Here is a 22,551-nt window from a genome sequence, read left to right on the forward strand (position 1 = left end):
AATTAGATGAAGGTCTTAAGAGCAAAAACTGAGATTTCCTGGAAAAAAAGAAATTCTGTCTCAAGATTGCAGCATAAATTCCTACCTGAGTTTCCCACCTGCTAGACTGCCCTACAAATTTCACTCACCACTGCCCTTCCCCCACAATCATGTGAGCTGATTCCTTAAAATAAATTATATATGCATATGATTTATCTCCTATTATATGTGTGTGTGTGTATGTATGTCTCCTATTGATTCTGTCTCTCTGGAGAACCCCAACTGATACACCTACTAAAAAGAGTTTAATGTAAATCTTTAAGCCTTTTCTATGCAATTGTAAACACGTATTTGCACCTTCATTCATTCATTCATTCTACAATCACTTTTGAACACCTGTTCTTTGCAGGGGCTTGAGATATAGCACGACTGAGACACATTCCCTCCCATCATGGCAGATTAGTGGGAGAAGCAGATATATAGACAGAAAATTATAAACACAGCTTGCTGTACAGATTTATACTCTTTGCTATTTATTATACCTGCATCTCAAAGTATCTTCTTGCTGAACAAGATATGGTCACCTAATTCCACTAATTCACAGCATTTATTTTGCTCTAAACATAGCATTCAAAATACCCCAGATACACACTGTAATTATATATTTATGCACACATAACCTCTTAAAAGATATATTTTCTAAACTCATTAATTACCCTAAGATTCTCCCCTCTTTAAAAAAAAAAGACGCTTTTCCAATAGATTTCTCACTGAATGCTTTTTATTGGTGAATGATTCTTCAATATTTTCAAGCATGTGACACTTCTACCAAAGTCTGGACTACTTTAAATCTCTGGATTTATTATTCCTTAAACATTCAAATTATCTCATAGAAAACAAAGTTGGGGTCATTTCCATTCTTTGCTTCCTTTGATAGTAGGTCAAATATAAGTAAAAGAAGTGCACTGCCACAATGGCTCAGGAAAGGTCGTTTGTTTTGTAAAATGTTTTACATTTTTCACCATTACCAGAAATGAGATTTACTTTAGATTCCCTTCAAAGCAGATAACCTCACTGTCCTCCACATTTTGAAGCAATGATCGTCCTTATTGTCTTGGCACCTCAGTGTGAGAATCCAAAAGGAAGGTCAGTCTATGGTCCAAAATGCAAGGTTTATACTTAGACATCTGTTGGAAGAAGATCAGTTCAATTCTACAAATGCTTAGTGAGTATCTTCTTGTACCATGCCTTAGACACTGAGCTCTAGGACAACAGCCAAAGGAAGACATTGTCTGCTTCTCTGTCCCTCTCTGAAAGTTTGCATACAAGGGTATTGACTCCTTATACTCACTTATTCATTGAGCTCATACATGTGCCAAGCCATTATGGGATAAAGTGATGAGTCATTGTCCCCACTTTCACAGACTCGGCAGTCTTGTGGAAGAGACAGATACATAAATGGGAAGGTGTGACACAGAAGCCAGTGGAGACTGCCATCGAAGGCTGAGAATTCACTTGGAAATCTCACGGTCTTCCTAAACTCTGTGTGTCCAAATTAAACTCAAGTTGTTTCCTATCTTAGTTACCATACATTCATAAATGAACAAATGCCTATTTGTTCATATAGGCATGCATGTATTCACTAAACATTTATTACGTAACTACTAAGAGCAAGCCCCGATGTTCAGTGCAGGGGATACAGAGATGGACAAAACAGACGCGGCCCCTGTGTACATGGAGTTTATGGTTTGGTAGGTCAGACAGACAATAAAGAAATATTAACCTGTAAATGTGTAATTATAAATAATAATAAATACGATGAAACTATGAAAAGGTTTAATACAATAATGAATTAGGATTTGGAGTAATTGAAATTACCCAAGGGCATGACTCAAAGTCAAGGCGACCTCTATGAGAAAGTTACATTTATGCTAAGCCTCAGTGTGTAGCAGGTGTAGACTGATGAACGTGTATGGATGTAGGAGAGTGTTCTTGATATGGTGTTAAGTGAAAAAATAAGTGCATCCTGAGTGATTTCATTTGTATGAAGTACAAAAAATAGACAAAATGAATTTATAGTGCTAGACGTTAGAACAGCGATTCCCTCTTGCTAGGTGAAGGGATAGGTACAAAGGAACCTTCTAGGGTGCTGGAAATGTTCTGTCTCTTGATCTGGGTGGTGGGATCTTGGACGAATTCAAATATGAAAATTTGTCAAGCTATACATATAAAGTTCACGCAGTTTATCGTATGCATATGTTTATGTTTTGAAAAATTTTCTTAAAAATAAGTGTGTTTATATGTATGTATGTTTTCTCTTCATAGAGAAGAATCTGAGAAGAAATGTTCCAAGTTGCTAACAGTGGCTTTATGCATATTGTCGTATAAGTTTTGTCTTTGCTTTGCTTATTTGTGTTTCCAAGTGTTTCTACAATCTGCATATAACCTTTTGTGCAGAGAAAAATTTGATTAAAATCCACTTTGCTGTTTGATACATAAAAAATTGAATAGGTTCTTAAAATCATTCTTCCTTTTGCTAAGCTGAAGTCTATCTCCTTGTGGCTGCCAGTTGGATTTTTCTCATCAAATGAACTCAAATGAAAAGCTCTGATTCTGTTAGTGATTGGAAAAGAAAAACATATCGAAATTTTCCCATTAGATTCCATTGATCTTCAAAATTATTTCTACTTCCCCTTGAGGGTGCGGAGATCCAAATGCTGTTCTTTCCAGAGAAAGGTCTTTTTAGCGGGAAGATACAGTAAATACATCATGGAAGAACTAGATTCCTGGCTCTTTCCACCATCTGAGATGCCAAGCTGACCTCCATTGAACATCTTCTCCATCAGGAAACCGAGAGGAAACACTAACCATGAAACTCTCTCTCTTTCAGGATGATATCATCACTGTGATCAGCCGAGTGGATGAGAACTGGGCAGAAGGCAAGTTAGGAGATAAAGTGGGCATCTTCCCTCTCTTGTTCGTAGAGGTATGTGAACCTCAAGTCCATCTCTTGACTAAAGCTTATTCAGAAACATGCACATGCCACAGTGATGGCTGAGAACAATTCCTATCTCATATGAAGCTTATTTCAGACCCAACTAAAGATTCTAAAGGAAAGATCAAAAAAATTTTTAAAGATACTACTTAGTTTTAGCAAAAGTTAAGAGAAATGGGCCTTTTTCGTTCTGATGATAGGAGTGTAAATTGGCACAATCTCTAAGAGTCAAACGTCAATAATTTCATATCAAGAACCTTAAAAATGTACATCTCCTTTGATTAAGAAATTTCAAGAGTGTTTATTGTAAGGAAATATTTAGACAAATGTACAAAGATTTGTACAAAAGTGTTCACTGTAGCACTGTATGTATTGTAAAGCCAGAAATAGCCTAAATATCCAATAATAAGAATTTGGTTTTAAAAGTTATGCTGATGGAAGACTATATATACCCACCTAAAATAATGTTGAAGAATAATATTTAATATCGTGGAGTTTTTTATATTATGGAGAGTTTATGATTTATTGTTAAGTTAAAAAGTTGGACTATGTGGATCTGGTTTTATGAATATATTTGGGCATGGGTATATGTGCATAAAGGACTAGAAGGATATGCATTGAAATATTAACAGTAGTGATTGCTAGATGTTGTTTAGATGATTTTCATTTTGATAAATTACATCTCTTTAAAAAAGAAAAGGTGCCTTTGAAAATAAAAGAAAGAACAACTGCTAGACTAGCTGCCTGCTTCTCTGGGATAATAATTTAACCTGTGGCCTCAAACCTCGCTAGCCACGAGCCTCACCCTAGCTTGGAACAAGTCATAAAAATTTAAAAGAGAGCCTTCATCATTTAATGGCATTTCCTAGATACTTACCAAGCATAAAGGATTAAAATGAGCAGTGGAGAGCTATGAAAAGAGTAAAAGGCATGTAGGTAGAGCAGAGGCATAATTGGGGAGAAGGAACCAATTCTGTTCATGAAAGCCAAGGCAGGTTCTGAAGTGAATAGCATAGCCAGAGCACTGTCCAGCTTTCAAGATTTCTATTCTCCCTCTAATCAGTCAGCATGGAAGGACTGAAAGATGAAAGGGAGGGATGGAGGAAGTCTAGAGAGGTTGGTCTTCCCATCTCTACTAAGCGATATTTGCATTCCTAACATAGAGCGTTTTCTCTTGCTGGGTCCCTACTAGGTAAACCCTCCCTAATTTCTAATTCCCTTTACTTCAAACTTCATTCATTCTACAAGGCTCAGTTAGAGACCCACTTTCTTCATAAAATTTCAGCAACTAGTTATATACGCAGTAACCTTTTTCCTCTCTGAACATCTGATTTATATGCTGCTTGCACTTTACAGACTAGCCTAATGCAGAACATGTACTTCATTAAAAAATTAGTTTAACACATACATGAAAGAAAAAGTATTTTAGAGGGAGTCAGACTAACCAGGAAAATTTTTTGAGAAACAACCTTTTACTATGACCCTGCCCTAAACATATATTCAATCATTCAACTAATTTTCCATGAGTGCCTGCTGTGTCAGCCTATGACAGATGTGGGCCCTCCTCTGAGGGACTGTTAAGTGAGACAACAACCAAGTAATTATGACTGTTACAAGTGATGCAAAGAGTGGACAGAGTATATTAGGGAGTTATCATGTTCACCCTAACCTGGGTTAGGGGGTCAGCAATGACCATTTAAACTAAGATCTCACAGATGGTTATGAGTTAGCTAGGTAAGCATGGAAGGAAGAGTGTTTAGGGACAGGAGACAGAATGTGCAAAAGTCCTACAGTTTGAGGACATGTGGAAAGTAGATGAGAGAGAGTCCACAGAGGGCCTTGGATATCTTCTGTATTAGTCAGGATGGACTAGGCTATGCTGTAGTAACAAACAACCCCAAAGTCACAGTGGCCTAACACAGAAAAAGCTGTTTCTCATCCCCATTACATGTTCAGCACAGAGTTTTTGAGAGGCTCTGCTCACATCGTCCTTTAGGAACCCAGACTAATACAGATGTGTCATTTTATAGCTGCACTCTCTGCAACAATTGGACATTTCGCTTTTCATGGCAGGGAAAGTGGGATGTATATCAGCAATCAATTGCCCCAGTTCAGAAGTGACATTTGTCTTTCCCACTCACAGCCCATGACTGAACCAGTCATATAGCCATGCCTGGCTTCCAGTCAGCTGAGAAGTAGAGGGAGCACATGGAATATTTAGTGAACATTGTTTTTGCCTTACTGTAAGAAGTTTAGACCTTATCGAAAGGTCAGGAGAAGCTATCGAAAGGTTTTAAATCAGCCAGTGATTCATTTGGGTTTCTTGAGACTGCTCTGAGGAGAGAGAAGAAGGGGAAAACAAAGAAAATTGTTTGAAAAGACCAGCTAGGAGGTTACCACATGGCTCAGTCAGGAGACGACTGTGGCTTGGACCAGTAGAGTGGAAACAAGTGGATAGATCCAAGGAGAATCATTTCAGTAGGTAGAGTTCATATGATTTGGGATTGACAGGAATATGGGAGAGGAATTAGCCAAGGAGTGTGCACAGCTTTCTGTCTTGAGTGTCTGGGTCGGGGGTGGAGCCATTTTATGGGCCAAGGAACCTTTGCTCAGAGGAACAGTTATGGTGATTGAGAGATGATGGTATGATGGCTAACTCTCCGTCATAGATAGGTAGAGATAGGTTACAACTAGTACCTATTGAACACATAGGAGCTGCTTAACGAATTTTTGCAGATTAAACTTGCATGATCTGCCTTATTTCATGAAGCTTCTTCATAGCTTGGGAAAGAAGACACCACCGATTTCATTATCATTTCTGAAATTCTGTTTTCCGAAACTTCTATATTTAATGATTATTCATTTGGATACTCTCCCCACCAATTCACCTCTAAAATTAATGATTACAAGAACTCTCAAGATTATCATCAAACTAGCCATTGCTGCGTTTGTTCTAATTAATAGGAAGGGAAAAAGATAATCAAGTGGTTGCTCCAATCTGCGACCTGGTTTTCAAAATTACTTGAAATCTTAATTGAGCTTTTTAAATCAGTACTTTAATTGTGACTCCAGTCATTTCATTAAAGCTAGCACTTGCTGAGAACTCTTTAAATAAGCTTTGAACTACCCATACCATGCAAAACAATTGGAAGGAAAGAAAGTTTTCTTATGAGAGTGACGTGTTATTTTGTCATAAACAGGATTTTTCTTTTTTTTTTTTTTTGCGTGGGCAGGTACTGGGAATCGAACCCGGGTCTCCGGCATGGCAGGCAAGAACTCTGCCTGCTGAGCCACTGTGGCCTGCCCAGGATTTTTCTTTTTAATGTATCATTTGATTTATTGAATTGCACCTGGATAAAAAGCGTGGTAAAGCAAACGCTGAGCTTACACCCATTCTTGTCAGGACTTCTCCATGGAGCCTGCCTGGATTATATGACTCTTGCTCAGTGCAGTGAACCTCAAAGATATTGTTTCACCTTGTGGGTTTCAGCCCATCCCCAACAGAACTATTAATCACATTGACAGAGAACGGGGTAGATGCAAAGTCAGGATGGCCCTTTGTCAATGCCTGCAATGGAAAAGGTAATGGTGGTATTCACCTCAGGTAGGACAGTTAAGTATAGGCTGAAAAAAAAATTATTTCATTGTAGATGTGAATGACCATAAAAAACTCGTCCACTTCCTTGGTAAACAATGGAGTGATAAATGCTCTGGCGAATATAAGACATTGTCCCTAATCCAGGCTGCAGTGAGAGCTTGCCTGGACAATTCCAATAGCCTCCTACTTGGTCTCTTTACTTGTGTTCCAGCATGATTGAAACAGCCGGAATGGACTTTTTATTGATTTATTTTTAACTGTTTATGCAGTTAAATTTACTTTTTTCGTGGCCAGTCTTATGAGTTTTGATAAATGTATGTAGTTATAACCACCACCACAATCACGCTATACATTAATTCCAGTACTCTCCCAAAAGTCCTTCAGCCTGCGCTTTATAGTCACCTCCTTCCCCATTTCCCAGCGCTTGACAACCCTGATCTATATTCTGCTCCTATACATGTGTCTTTTCTAGAGTATCATATAAATAGAGTAGCCCTTTGAGTATAAATGAAGTGGGTAGTCTTTGAGTCTGGCTTCTTTTGCTTACCATAAAGCATTTGATATTTATCCATGTTGTGACATGTATCTGTAGCTCATTCCTTCTTGTCGCTGGATAGTATTCACTGCATAGATGTAACAGAATTTATTCATGCATCAGTTGAAAGACATTGGGGTCATTTCCAGTAGTTAGTAATTATAAATAGAGTTGCTATAAACATTTGCATACAGAGTTTTGAGTAAGCATGAGCTTTCTTTTCTCCTTACCTAGGGCTAGGATTGCTGGGTCACATGCTGAAGTCTGTGTTTCACTTTTAAGAAGCTGCAAAACCGTAGAATAAACTTTCTCTTCTTTTGGCTTTTAGAAAGAAGAATTTAATAAGTTACACATTTACAGTTCTAAGACCATGAAAATGTTCCAATTAAAGCAAGTCTATAGAAGTGTCCAATCTAAGACATCCAAGGAAAGATATCTTGATTCAAGAAGGCCGATGAAGTTCAGGGTTTCTCTCTCTCAAATGGAAAGGCACATAGTGAACACGGGCAGGGTTTCGCTTTTAAAAGCGTAAATCAGATCACGTCATTCTAAATCTTGCCAAAAGCTTCTCATTACATGCAGAATAAAGTTGAAGGCTCCCAGACCCTTTGTGGTCTGGCCCAGCCTTTCCCTGTGTCCTCTTCCTTTCCCATCTCTTCCTTACCTGCTCCATTCCGGCCTTATCTCTGTTTCTTCTTTTTCTCAAACAGGCCAAGCTCCTTCTCTCTTAACCACCTTTCTGCTGCCTTATGATCCCTCTGCCTGGCATGTTCTTATCCCTGCCTTCACACAGCTGGGTCTTTATTCCTGACTTACATGTCACCTTCTCAGTGGATCTTCCTTGATTCCCCTCCCCCAATCTGAAGTAGCTCGTTCCCCCAGTTACTCTCTGTCACATCAGAGCACCTATTACTATCTGATATTTTCCTCCTGGTGTAGTTATTTGCCTGCTGGTTCTGCCATTTATCAGCCACTCCCTCTGGGCCTTGGCTTTCTTATTTTTAAGGTGGAGATAATGCCCTCTCCCCAACTTGACAATTATTCCACAATAATATAAGCTTTTGGCAGAAGGAACCACATCCTCCTTAAAATTTTCTAGCTCAGCTATTTTAATCATGTTCACACTGTCATTAAGAAGTTCTTAAGGGCGGCCACGGTGGCTCAGCAGGCAGAGTTCTCGCCTGCCATGCCAGAGGACCTGGGTTCGATTCCCGGTGCCTGCCCATGTAAAAAGTAAAAAAAAAAAAAAAAAAAAAAGAGGACTGGCAAACTTCCCCTTTACCTCTACAATTGAATCTCTAAATTAGAGTGAGATGTGGTTTTCGAGGGCAACTCATGGCTATTACAATAATGGAAACTTAAACCATTGTCCTGGGGTGTTTTATTCACACAAACCTCTGTCCTATCAGCATAATCCAGGTTTCTGAAGGAAATGAACTCACAAGGGATCTGGGTGGATCAGTTACTCAAAAGATCTTTGTTGTAGGAATTTACTGACATGGCAGGGAAGACAAACACATTCGCAGTCGTGCAACAGAGTGCTGCAGCTGCTTGGGGCTGGATCCCAAGAGCTGGTTACTGCGTGTTCAGGAATTTTCCAGCCAGTTGTTAAACCATCAGTATACCACAGAAATGGGCAAACTACAAAACAGGGCTTTGTTTGTTTTTTGGTCAAATTGCTAGCACACCTCCGAGAGATATAAAACAAGGGAGAAAGGTAATGCATTGAACGTCTTTAAAGGAAGAAAGTAACAGATGGTCTTAGGATAAACATTAGGACCCAGAATAGATTCATATTCTGGCTCAACCACTTATTAAATGCATGAACTTGAGCAACTTCCTTCACTCATGATTCCACAGACACTAGCTAAGCACGCGCTCTGGAATAGAGCAGAGAATAACGTTTGCAAAGTCCCTACCCACAGGGTGCTAATAGTCCAGTGGTGGAAAGGCAAGTAAATGATTACACCCTGGAGTGAAAATATCCAATGACGCAAAGCACAGAGGGCCCAGTTTGGAGGACTGGGGGATGCCTATAGGAGGAGTGGAAGGAGCCCACTCGGTGAAAGGGCTGGAGATGTGGTGGGGAGAGGTAGGTAAGGGAAGAGTGCTCCTGACCCAGAAAGAGTTTCACAGCTGATTTTAACCCTTTTGAACCTCAGTAAAACAGATTAATAGTAGTACCTACCTTGCAGGAGAGTCTGGGAGAATGTGTTGATACAGCAAAGTGCCTGGGGCAGATTGATAAAAGATTGAAGCTGTTATTATGCCAACCAAGGAGTGGATGATTGAGGAGGTAGCATCTGAACTAGTTTCAGAGTAAGACTTAGCTCCCTTCATTAGAACAGGAAGACTGACTACTGGTGTGACCTTTTGTCTTTCAGCCAAACCTCACTGCAAGACATCTGCTAGAGAAGAATAAAGGCTATCAGCTATCCTGCACGAAGAGTTTGTCCCTGGGGTCTTCTTCCTCCAGAAGTAAAGCAACCAACTCGCCTACCCTCCGTAGAGGCCCTGGGTCCAGGAGGAAGGGGCCCGGGCAGTTCTCTATCACAACAGCCTTGAACACCCTCAACAGGATGGTCCATTCCCCCTCAGGGCGCCATATGGTGGATATCAGCACCCCCGTGCTTATTAGCTCCAGCAACCCCTCTGTGATCACCCAGCACATGGAGAAGGCAGACACTGCTCCTGGCTCCGTGGGGCAGGTAGGCAACAAACCCCGGGGATGAGGGCATCTTGGAATTTGGGCAGGTGACCTGCACTATGTCACAAGCAATATTTGATGTTTAGTAACTGCTAAGCAGCCTGTGTAGTATATGTCAGAGCTCATGGTCTCATTTCATTATTACAAGGTATTATTATTATTATTATCCTCATTTTACAGACAGGGAAACTGAGGCTTAGTGGATTAAGCAACCTGGGAAAATTCCCACAGATACTCTCCTCTTCCCAGTTAAGGTCTGTGGCATGATTCCTGACCCTGGGAGATGGCCCCTCATCATGGCATCTATTTTCCAGGGAAGGTTTTTTTTTTACAAAAAGCAGTTTTTTATTGTTAAATTAACATATATATAAACAAAAGAAAGAGAAAGCAATGATTTTCAAAGTACACTTCAACGAAGTAGATATAGAACAGATTTCAGAGTTTGTTGTGGGTCACCATTCCACTATATCAGATTTTTCCTTCTAGCTATTCCAAAACACTGGAGACTAGAAGAAATATTTTTTTCTTAGAAATAGAAAAATAACATACATAGCAATAAATTTCAAAGCATAACTTAACAATTAGTTGTAGAACAGATTTCAGAGTTTGATGGGTTACAATTCCAAAATTTTAGGTTTTTACTTCTAACTGCTCTAAGATACTGGAGACTAAAAGAAATATCAGTATAATGATTCAACACTCATACTTGTTTGTTAAATGCTACCTTTTCTGTATAACTCCACCATCACCTTTGATCTTTCTCCCACTCTTTAGGGGTATTTAGGTTATGTCCATTTTAACTTTTTCATGTTGGAAGGGGCTGTCAACAATAAGGGGTAGGGAGATGAAACTAGCTGATGTTTTGGAGAGGCTGGGTCCTGTAGGATTCAGGACTTATCTGTTCCAGGGACCCATCTAGAGGTTATAGGTTTCTGGAAAGTTACCCTAGTGCATGAACCTTTGTAGAATCTTATGTAATACCCTAGGTGTTCTTTAGGGTTGACTGGAATGGTTTTTGTTGGGGCTTGGCAAGTTATAGTAGGTAGTAGTGTTTTAACTGAAGCTTGTATAAGAGTGACCTCCAGAGTAGCCTCTCAAATCTATTTGAACTCTCTCAGCCACCGATACCTTATTTGTTACACTTCTTTTCTCCCTTGTGATCAGGATGGCATTGTCGATCCATGGTGCCAAGGCCAGACTCATCCCTGGGAGTCAACCAGGGAAGATTTTGACACCACAATTTGGAATTCACTAAACAGCTACCGTCCTTGACAATGTGTTAGGCATTCATGGAAAGGAAGAAGATGGCTGTTGGGTGTTTTCAAGACTAGTTATGCAATTTTTGAGGCAATGTAAAATGAAAATGCAGAAAATAATCTTTCAAAAATTGTTAAGAATTTCAAGATGGCAACATCAGAGCATTGAACCAGGTCTGAGCCCCTTCTAAGCACATGGCCTTGTGCAGCTGCACAGGTCACACACCCATGAAGCTGACCCTGGATGTTTTCATAAGAAAAATGTAATAAGATAATGCATGTAAAGTGCTTAGCATGGTGCCTAGCATATACTAAGCACCCAGTAAGTGTTAGCTCTAAACTTCCTACCATTAACCTGGTCACTGAGTTGCCAACTGAAGGTTGAGGGGTGTCAATCCAGAAACTGAAGTGCTTCTAACAGCATGTTGCTATTTAGGTTGAAGGGCACTTTAAAAGAGGAAGGAGTGGAGGTATGAGGCAAAGGAATTAAGAAGACATACATGTTGCGTATTTGGCTGAAAACATGCTTTGGAACCATGCAAGTGGCAACTTGAAAGGACAGACCTCAACTCGTAATGATGTATTTTTTTAAGAAGCTGTAAATCTTGTTTTTAAACATGAATCTCTACCTTGGGATTAAATGGCTTAATTGGACTCTAATCCCTTTTTAACAAGACAAAGAAGAGGAGAAAGTCAAGGGCTTCTCAAACACCTGTGTGCTGGTCTAGAAGGAAAACAATCATTCCCTGCACACTTTATATCTTATACCACTGTCCGGCTCTCTAAGAGGCTGGCTGCTCATAATTCAGCGCACTACCTGCACTACACACACACAAGCACTTACATACACACACTTATATACACAAATGCACTTCCTCCCTCCATACACACTCTCCTTGCATGAAAAAAACTAAAATTTCCTTCCTGCACATGCATTCCAAAGCTTTTTTACAAATACATACACATTTTGTACTCCAAGTCCCCCCTCTGCCACAAACACATACACACACACACCACACACACTCAAGTGGGGGTCTGGTAATTCAAAATTAAACCAAGGAGTAACAGAATTTTTCTGAAACCATCTTTATGTAGAAACAAAGATATATAAAGTCCAGCCCATGCCCAATAGAAATAAGACAAGCGCACTCAGCTGTAAACTGGTGTCTCAAAAGATTTAGCCAAGAATCGCTTCCCGTGTGCCTTTTTAATTCCTCTTCGTGGTCATTTACCTCATTTACAGAGAGACTGGAACAGAGTGGAAAATCCCAACAAGATTCAAAACAAATAGTATTCCTTCCAAATTTTCACAAATGGTGAGAATTCTGAAGTATAGAATCCACATTTCCTATTCCCAAGAAACCACGCACAGTGTTGATAGCTAGGTTTTCTCTATTCCACTAGCTATGGATTATAACTGTTTCTACATTCACCAGGTGTTGTCAAAATATATTCTTAAAATGCTCTGCCTACAAAGTGATGTCTAAAGATCAGAGGAAAATTGAGCAAATGACAAGTTCTCCTGTTTCTTTTTTCTCTAACGTTCTTAAGAGCTTTGTCGGGTCTAGCTGATAGAGCTCCCCCTACCTTCTCCACTCCAGCATCCAGGACAGTGCCTAAGCCCTGTATTCAGTAACTAACAATGGGGTAATTGATTCATTCAACACATAAGCCACAGAGTGCAGATTCTAGGATGCCTCTTCTTTAGGGAAACTAACATTGGAAAATGGTCAGTATTTTAACAAATACTTGAGAACTTACTGTCTGTCAGGTGTGTACTAGGTGTTGAGAAATTGTGAAGAATAAGATAGGCAAAACTCAGTTCTCCTTTACCTTGTAGACTAGAGGGGAAGAAACAGTCAGTAATCAAAAATGTAAAAAAAAACCAAAGAACATAATCAGTTATTTATAAGAGTTAGGATGAAAAGAGCCTGGGAAGCTGTCCTAGATGGAATGGTCAGGGAAAATCTCACTGCAGAGGTGACTTTAGGCTGAGTCCTGAAAGACAAGAAGGAGTTATCATAGAAAGATCTTGGAAAAGATCATTCTAGACAGCAGAAACAGCATATGCAAAGGCCCAGTGGCAGAAATGAGTTCATTCAAGAAAGATTAAGTCAGAGGGGCTAAAGCGCAGTGAGTGAGGAGCAGAGCAGCAAGGGATGGGTTTGGAAAAGTGGGCAGCACCTTTTAGACCAGGGAAAGAAGTTTGAATTTTATTGTAAATGCAGTTAGAACCATTAGAGGGGTGTAAAGAGAAAGATGGCATAAAATGATTTCCTTACAAAAGACCGTTCTGACCACTATATGGAGAATTATAGTGAGGGAAGAGAGGAAGCAAAAAGACCAGTTTGGAGGCAATATTGGTGACTTAGACTACAAGGTGGCAGAGGCTCAGTTATGGTTCAGAAATAGAGTCAATAGAAATTGCTAGCAAATTGGCTGGTAGGAAGTAATGAAGGAAAGAAAGGAATCAGGGCTTTTGTATATGTTCCAATGTCATATATTGGGCTTTTGTATATTTTCCAATGTCATGTATTGGAACAGGAAGACTTGGAGAGGAATAGTTTCACAGATCAATCTAAGTCATTCGACCAGTAAACCTCCATTGAGTGCTGCACCAGTCTAGTAACCATAATGAGTATTTGGAATTCAACTAATAAAACATCAAGAATGGTAACATTTATTACCAAGAATGGTAATAATTTCAACTACTTATTGAAATGTTTATGAGATAGATAAATAGATAGTGGTGAAGATAGATAGATGATAGATAAGATGATGTCCTCTAATTGCAAAGCATTTTTTTTGCTCAGTCTCCTGAGCCCTTCCATTCGTCCTTCACATATGGAAAGAGCTTTTGTAGGGAAGGTATTATCACCATTTTATAATGAGGCAGCTCAAGCTAAGTTCATGTAATTGGTAAACAGTGAGAGTCTGGAATGACCCTAGAACTATCTGATTCTAGTAGACAAGCTCTTGGCACCGTGCCATGCTACCAACAGAGATCACCTCAGCCAATATTGTTATGTCAAGGTAGGTTGTCATGGATATCTGCAGCCTCCCTTTTTTTGTGTGTCTTCGCCTGATTTCCTTTAGAATCCAAGACCTTCTGGCATTCTCTTCTCCACCTGCTTCTCAGTAAAGAACTTGCCCTAAGGCTTTTGCACTTGAAAGAGGCTTTCATTTACTATCATTTTATTTCTTTATGAACTACCAACTGTCTCCAAGCGTTGTGTATGGTATTGAAAGTACCAGGAATAAACTCTTGTCTTTGAGGAACTCACAGTCTAACAGGCATACAAAAAAAGAAATGGCTCACTATAGTAGAGTGAGAGCTTCCGAACGTAGGACAAGGTCCCCGGTGGCACCCGTGCTGACTTAAGTGGTGGAGAGAATTAAAACTTAATAACACTGAACTGTAAACTGAGAAAGTTATTCCCTTTCCGGTTTTCCCCAAGCCCCTTGATAATATCATGAAGGTCTTGGTTTGGTCCTAGTCTGTCTGTAAGATGCCTCTCTAACCCTTGCTAATCATCCTTGTAAGGATGAGAGAACACAGTATTGGGCACAGAGCTTTGGGAAAGTGCCTATCTCTGAAATAAGTAATGCTTTATGTTTTTGTTGTGGACACTTTCCAAATATATCAAGTGATGCCAGTTTTTTGTTCACAGAAATGAACAAAAAAATGTAAGTACTTATTACATTTTAAAGATGTTTTTAATTTAAAGGACAATAATTTGTAAAAGGTGCAATATGAGGATAATGGCAAAAACTGAGGATGGGGCTACAATGAAGTGTAGAAAACACAGATCTAGTATAATATATAACCTGTATGAAGTGCTAAGGAAGAAGAGAAGAGGACAATTTGTTCATTTCAGTCCTGTGTTCTCTGGGAGAGGACTATTTGAATATTAAATTCTTTCTGTAACCATGTAGTAAAAAGCCCAGGAAAAATTCTTTCAGGAAAGAGTGTCTTTAAAGGACGTCCAGGCTTTACCAACTAAGTGGAGGGGATATGGGATTTGGGAGAGAGCTAGGAGTCAGTTTTGTGTGAGAATAGCTCTGTAATCACCCCAATTAAATAGCCTTGTGTTCCTTCCATAGAGAAGACTAATCTTGGATTGTCCTTCAAGTCTTAAATAAGGAAAATAAAAGCTGGAATAAAGAATTTTTCCCCCATTCTCATTGTGATTTCCCGCTGGTGAGACAATCCCTGGCATATCTGAATAGAGCATCAAGAAATGGGCTCCAAGATGAGTTGCTAGTTTGGAGTAAAAACGACAGTACTTAACCCCATGCAGGATTAGACCTGAAGAGGTTTATTAGGTTCTGTGTGAAACTGCAGTGGAGGAGGTTAAGTAGGTGCGTTGAAGCCAATGCCACAGACCTTTGGGAGATTCCTGGAGATCAGATGTCGGTCCATGCTGAGAAGTGATGCCTTAGAAGGAGAAAGTCAATTGCATGGCACGTGAGTTAAAAAGAAGTCCTTCAGCAATACCACTTAAGGGAAAGTCTCACAATTACAAGGCCTAGCCCAGTGATTCTAAAGTTGACTTGGTTCTGGAAGTTTGCTCCCTGTCTCCCATATAGAACAAAGTGGTATTTTTATTTTCTGTAACAATAGTATTCCTAAAAGGTTCTGTTCCTTCAATATACCCCATGGGAAACTCGGCCTTTTTTCCTCCTCTTCCCTCCATCACCCACCAAACCTTCCTCTCCTGCTCCTTCACTCTGTCCCTCCTCCAGTTCCAGGTGAGTGGAACTGCCATACAACTGGAGACTAATCTACATTCCAGGGTTCCACTTCATCAGTAAGTTCATTTTGCCACCCAAATACTGCTTCTGTCCATCCCTTCCCACCACCTTAATTCTTGTCTTCCTCTCTTGCCTACATTCTAATTTCAGTCTCCTCACTGATGTCCCAGAACCCAAGCTCCATCTCTGCACCTCATCCCTCCCCATCCATTCTACTTGTGGCCTCCATAGCAATCCATAGAAAGCACAGATCTATTGTCACTTTTCTCCCGCAAATTACCAGTTGTTCCCTACAGCCTTCGGGAGTGGGAATGCCTGCTGCTTATTGAGTAGCTACTAAAATAAAAGCTAGGCACTGTGGTAGATGCTTTTCAGATGTTAGCGCTATCCTTACAACTCTTCAGAATAGGCATTGGTATGCCCATTGTACAACAGGAAAACTTAAGGACAGAAAGATTAGGTAATTTGCCCAAGGTCTCACAGTAAGAAGCAGAGCCAGGATTTGAGGGCAGACCTATGCTCTTTCCCCTAAGTGAGTTCTTAATATGGCCTCTGAGACTCCCCTCTATTCTCTGGCCCTAGTGAACCTTCCAGCACCTCGAGTTCTAAACACACACATGCACACATGCACACACCAGTCACAGTAATACTCAGCCTTCATGATCAACATACATATATACAAAGGCCACCTCTTTGCTTTCTGCCCTCGTGCCCAACACAGTCCTGCACTATTCTAAGCAACGAACAAATGTTTGAAAAAATAAATGCTGTTTTTCCTGGAATTTATGTTTGGTGCATTCATCTGTTGCAGTCAAATCCATACACCCAGGCCCTGTATGAATACCATTTCTTCAAGAGGCTCTTGCCAACCCTCCCTTGCAGAATTAGGATCTCCCCCTGTGTTCATAGCAAATTGTTTGCACTTGTGTTACAACACATTCTTCTTTGTACTATAAATACCACGTTTATATCTTATCACCACGCTCACTGGGTTGAAATCTTCTTAAGGGTAGAGATGGTGTTTTGTTCATTTATGTTGCTGTTAACTTTCAAAAGCCACAGTGCAGATGTCCAATAATATATTTTACAGCAAGAATCAGAAACAAAGACAGAGGCCTCTGATTTATGTAAATAACCGCAAATCCCTTTCCTGTCTTCTGATTACCCAGAAAACAAAAGAGATAAGAGGCAGAGGAAAAAGGCAAGTCGCTTAGGCCAGTGTAGGGACTGAGCTTCCCTGCCTCTCCCCCTCCACCCCGTCCCGGATGGTCATGACAAGTCCAGGCTTCCTTCCTGTGCTCCTGGGAAGATGAGCTCTCCGGAACGTTGGAGAATTCTGAGCTCTAGAAAGCCGGCTCTGCTTTTTACATCATATTTGGAATATTCTGACTAAATTAATCTTCAGGCGCTTGAACTATCAGTCCAGCTCCTCTCTCAGGATGTCCCTTTGTCCCCCACCCTTCCTAGGGTTTCCCCACTAAGCTCTCTGGGGCCCAGGGCTCCCTTTCATGAAGATCATTTTCACTTAGTATGAAGATTTGTATTTTTCCATTAGACTACCTCTCAGTGCCCAATTTATGTTTAAGATTCTTACCTAATTCTCCTTGAGGTAATTTACAGAGATAAATTAACCCTCTACTGATATATTTATATCTCCCCAAATAAGTTTCTTTCATCTTTACAATTTCCACTTAACAAATCCATACTCATAAATGTTGTCAGAGCCCCCTTATACTGACCGGAGCAGTCCTAAAGAGTTGTGGGTAGAAACGCGGGAGGCCCCATTAAATGGATGCCTGTCCACACAGACTCTTCTGTTCCACGTCATTGTGATCTGCCACAAATGCCTTCTCTGGGGCCTCATAGGTGCTTGAAATTTGTTTGTTAAAATTTCAGGTGTGTATTCACGGGGGAGACAGCCCCTTAAACTGTTCACATAAATTGCCAGTAACGCCTTAGCAGGGGGTTCACCTGCTGGAATCTGAAAGCAGTCAGGGACACAGGCTTGGACAAGGAGGGCCTTGGCCAGAGTGTCCCCTGGGGAAAGGACTCATGAGCCATCTAAGAAGCAGTGCTGTTCAGAAGAAACCACTCCAGCCATGGACCAGACATCTCTTGCCCACTCTGATGGTGGGTTTTTGGATGAGTCCATAGCCACTCTTGAGCTTCAGTTTCCCTTCAAAAACTAGAAGTAACCCTCACTGTACAAGGTTACTGGAAAAATCAAAAGATGTAAAGTGGATTAAAGTCCTAGGCTATACTTTCTTCATCATCTTGCAAAATTTTAGCCATTAAAATTTCTTAGTAGTACATTTGCTGTGTTGCTCTTCAATCACTATCCTGAACACTTTTTGAACATCTTATAACAAAAAATTACAAACATGTATAAAAGTTGAAAGAATAGTTTAGTGAACCCTCAAGTACCCACCACCCAGTCACAGCAATTATTTGCTCATAGGCCAATCTTATTTCAGATATATTCCCACTCATCAACCTCAGTTGGGTTATTTTAAAGCATAGCCCAGTCATCATACCATTTCACCCATAAACATTTCAGTAGGTATCTCTCAAAAAATATTTTTGACATAACCGTGATGCCATTATCACACCTAAAAAGTGAACAATGCTTTTTAAAAATGATTTATTTATTGTGAAATACAACATATATACAAAAAAAAGCAATACATTTCCAAGTACATTTTAACAGGTAGTTATAGAATAAATTTTACAGTTTGGTATGGGTTACAGTTCCACGATTTTTTCATTTTTTCTTCTAGCTACTTCAAGACTTTGGAGACCAAACAAAATATCAATATAATGATTCAGCAGTCATACTCATTTATTAAATCCCATCTTCTCTGTTATACTCCTCCTTCTCTTTTTTTTCTTTTTTGTGAAAAATAACGTATATACGAAAAAGCAATAAATTTCAAAGTACATCGCAACAATTAGTTGTAGAACACATTTCAGAATTTGGTACGGGTTAGAATTTCACAATTTTAGGTTTTTACTTCTAGCTGCTCTAAAATACTGGAGGCTAAAAGAAATATCATTATAAAGATTCAGCGCTCATCCTCATTTGTTAAACTTGACCTTCTCTCTGTAACTCCACCATCACCTTTGATCTTTCTCCCACTCTTTAGGGGTATCTGGTTATGCCCCTTCTAACTTTTTCATGTTGAAAGGGGCCATCAATAATATGGGGTAGGGGAATGGAGCTAGTTGATGTTCTGGAGAGGCTGGGCCCTCTGGGTTTCAGGACTTATCTGGTCCAGGAATCCCTCTGGAGGTTGTACATTTCTGGAAAGTTACCCTAGGACATGGAACTTTTGTAGAATCTTATATAATGCCCTAGATATTCTTTAGGATTGATAGGAATGGTTTTGGTTGGGGGTTGACAAGTTATGGTAGGTAGCAATGTTTAACTGAAGCATATGTATGAATGACCTCCGGTGTAGCCTCCCAACTCTCTCAGCCAGTGATGTCTTATTTGTTACACTTCTTTTCCCCCTTTTGGTCAGGATGGCAAACAATGCTTTTTTTAAAACATAAAATATGTTCAAATTTACATACTTGCTTCATCAGTGTTTTTTACAATTGATTTGTTCAAATGGTATCCAAATAAGGTACACACCTTGTATTGGGTTGCTATGTCTCCTAAGTGTCGTTTAGTCTACAGAGTTCTTTTTTCCTTTGCTATGTCTACGTTAAAGATATAATTCATTTTTCCTGTTGAATTTTCTGCATTCTGGATATTGCTGGTTGCATTTTTGCAAGGTTGTTTAATATGTTCCTTCTCTCCTATACTTTCGGTAAACTGATAGTTAGATTCAAAGGTTTGGTCAGTTTCAGTCTTGATTTTTTGGTGAAAATACTTAATAGGTAGTGCTAAGTACTCGGAATTTTTTTTTTTAAGTATGCAATTCAATGTATTTTATCTTCACAGACTGTACATCCACACTCAGTTTTAAAACATTTTCATTCCCCAAGAAGGGAATGGCTACTCCTTAGCCATTACTCCCCCAAATCATTTATCCCTATGCCCCCAGCAGCTCTAGGCCCTTCTAATTTACTTTCTATTTCTGTAGATTTCCCTATTCTGGACAGTTCATATAAATGGAATCATATAATATGTGATCCTTTGTGGCTGGCTTCTTTCATTTAGCATAACATCTTCAAGGTTCATGCATGTTGTAGCATGTAACAGTATTTCATTCCTTTTTATGACTAATTAGTATTCCATTGTATGAATACTTCCCATGTTTTTATCCCCCCATCAGTTGACTGACAATTGTTGAAAACTGAATAAAAAGTGGGTGGTTTCCACTTTGAGGCTATTATGAATAATGCTGCTATAAAAATTTATTTACAAGTTTTTAGGTGGACATATGTTTTCATTTCTCTTGGTTATATACCTAAGAGTGGAATTGCTGGATCATATGGAAACTTTATGTTTAATTATTTGAGAAACTGCCAAACTGTTTTCCAAAGAGGCTGCACCATTTTTCATTGCCACCAGAAATGTATGAGTGCTTCTATTTCTCCACATCCTCGCCTACATTTGTTATTATCTGGTTTTATTATTATTATAACCATTCAAGTGAGTACCAAGTGATGTCTCATTGTGGGTTTGATCTCATTTCCCTTATTGGCTAATGATATCGACATCTTTTCATGTTCTTATTGGCCATTTGTATATCTTCCTTAGAGAACAGTCTATTCAGATCTTTTGTCCATTTTTTAATTGTATTGTCTTATTACAAAGGTATAAAAGTTCTGTAAATATTCTAGATACAAGTCTCTTATCAGATATGTGTTTCCCAAAAATTTTATCCTGATCTGTGGATTGTTCTTTACTTTCTTGATGGTATCCTCTGAAGTACCAAAAATTTGCTTATTTTAATAATGTCTAATTTATCTATTTTTCCTTTGTTGCTTGTACTTTTGGTGTCATATCTAAGAAACCATGCCTAACCCAAGGTCACAAAGATTTACTCCTATGTTTTCTTCTAAGAGTTTCATAGTGTACGTTTAGGTCTTTGGTCTGTCTTCAGTAAATTTTTATATATGGTGTGAGGTTGGCATCCAACTTCATTCTTTTGCATGTTGTCCCAGCACAATTTGTTGAAAAGACTATTATTTCTCATTTTAATGTCTTGGCATCATTGTTGAAAGTTAAGTATCTTTTATTGCATGACATCAGGAGGCACACATGATGCCTGATTGTCTATCTTTTTTAATTAAAATTAATTCAGACTCGTATTTTCATCCTGGTCTCCCCATTATAAACTTCCCCATCTGCCTTTCACCTAATGGTCTGAGGAGCCATTCATGAATATTATTGCATTTGGAGTTGCAAAATGATAACATTTTAATTCTGTCTGCATTTATTTTCAAGCTGCAATTCTTCTATAAAGACTGACAACCATTTTCTGCGAGCAGACTATATATATATATATATGATGCTGCACTGTGAGCTTTACCTAAATTATTTCACCAAATACACCTGCACTTCATAGACCATCAGCATATACTGGGGAGTCCATATCTCATACCTTCAGCCATGATAATCCTCTCTCTCTCTCTCCCTCCCTCCCTCACTGCCTCCTTCCTTCCCTAGCTCCCCCCTTTCTCCCTCCCTCTCTGCTCTCTCTCCTGTTTGTTCTTGGACATTCCTCTCATTCAAAGACAGGACTCATTTTTCACTACCTTCCTGCCTGGCGTGTTTGCCGTCACTGAATGCTGCTCCTTTTTCCACTGGCTGCTGCCAGCTGAGCTAATCTTCCCCTGCCTGTGCCGGTCTCCTTGTTTACGTCCTTATCACTGCCCCCAGGCTGGCCTCAGCATCCTGGCCTCCTCAGCCTTGTGTTCACTCCCTTAGCTCCTCCTGAGGTCTATTTCCCACACTTGGGCCAAAAGACCAGGAGAAGAAGGCCTGGGCTGGTCCAGCCCAGAGAAGAAAGGGCTTCGGGGAGGATGGGGGCATGCATGGGCAGTGGCTCCAGTTCCTTCAAACTTGCATTTCTACAGTGGTTTTGCATTCCTGTGTTCACAAGAGAAAAGGGACATAAGTTAGAACTTGTGGGATTTCATGAGATGCAAGGAGACGTCTTTCCCCATCACATAGATTTTTAGAACTGAAAATGCTGAAGAAGCCTGTGGAATCTGTTGTTATTGTTGAGTTTGGGGTTTTTATTTTTTTACCCATAGAGAGAGAGTCAACTTAGTATTAAATAGAAAGGCTTTAGAGTCGGACAAAGGTTGTCATGGTTTTGTTGCCTAATAGCTAAGTCTCGTTGAATTAAGTACCTAACCCCACTGAGCCTCAGTGTCCTCATTTGCAAAATGGAGATACATCCTCCTAAGTATGCTCTTTTTAAGGATTAGCAGTACTCAGTTAGTGGTAACTATTGCTGTTACCTTCCCCTTCTTTCCTCCGAGTAGAGATTTTAGAATATATCATCATCTGTGTCATTGAGGAAAATTCCTGAATTAAGGCAGGGAATGAGCCAAACCTATTCTAAAATCTAGATGACCCTTCCCATCTGAATTCCTTAAGGTTAATTTTTAGAACTACTAGCAGATATGGGGGTGACCTTGTCTCATTTCATATGTAAGAAAACTGGCAGGACAAGATGCTTCCTTAACTTAATTAAAAGTATTCTGAAGGGAGGAGGGAGTGAAACCTAGCTAAGAGTCGCTATGCTGTCTTGTCTAATGCCTCAT

General features: G+C 39.6%; 1 protein-coding gene across 3 annotated transcripts in view; it reads left to right on the forward strand.

Moving 5' to 3' along the window:
- Positions 1 to 22,551, forward strand: part of SH3RF2 (SH3 domain containing ring finger 2) — a 120,239-nt gene that overhangs the window by 58,099 nt on the left and 39,589 nt on the right. For all 3 annotated transcript variants that reach the window (XM_077137314.1, XM_077137312.1, XM_077137313.1), the window contains 2 exons: positions 2,870 to 2,965; positions 9,492 to 9,815. In XM_077137314.1, coding sequence (XP_076993429.1) covers positions 2,870 to 2,965; positions 9,492 to 9,815 — 420 coding nt within the window. The remainder of the gene's footprint in view (positions 1 to 2,869; positions 2,966 to 9,491; positions 9,816 to 22,551) is intronic.

Source organism: Tamandua tetradactyla, chromosome 20 (genome assembly GCF_023851605.1).
Source record: "Tamandua tetradactyla isolate mTamTet1 chromosome 20, mTamTet1.pri, whole genome shotgun sequence".
Taxonomy (NCBI): domain Eukaryota; kingdom Metazoa; phylum Chordata; class Mammalia; order Pilosa; family Myrmecophagidae; genus Tamandua; species Tamandua tetradactyla.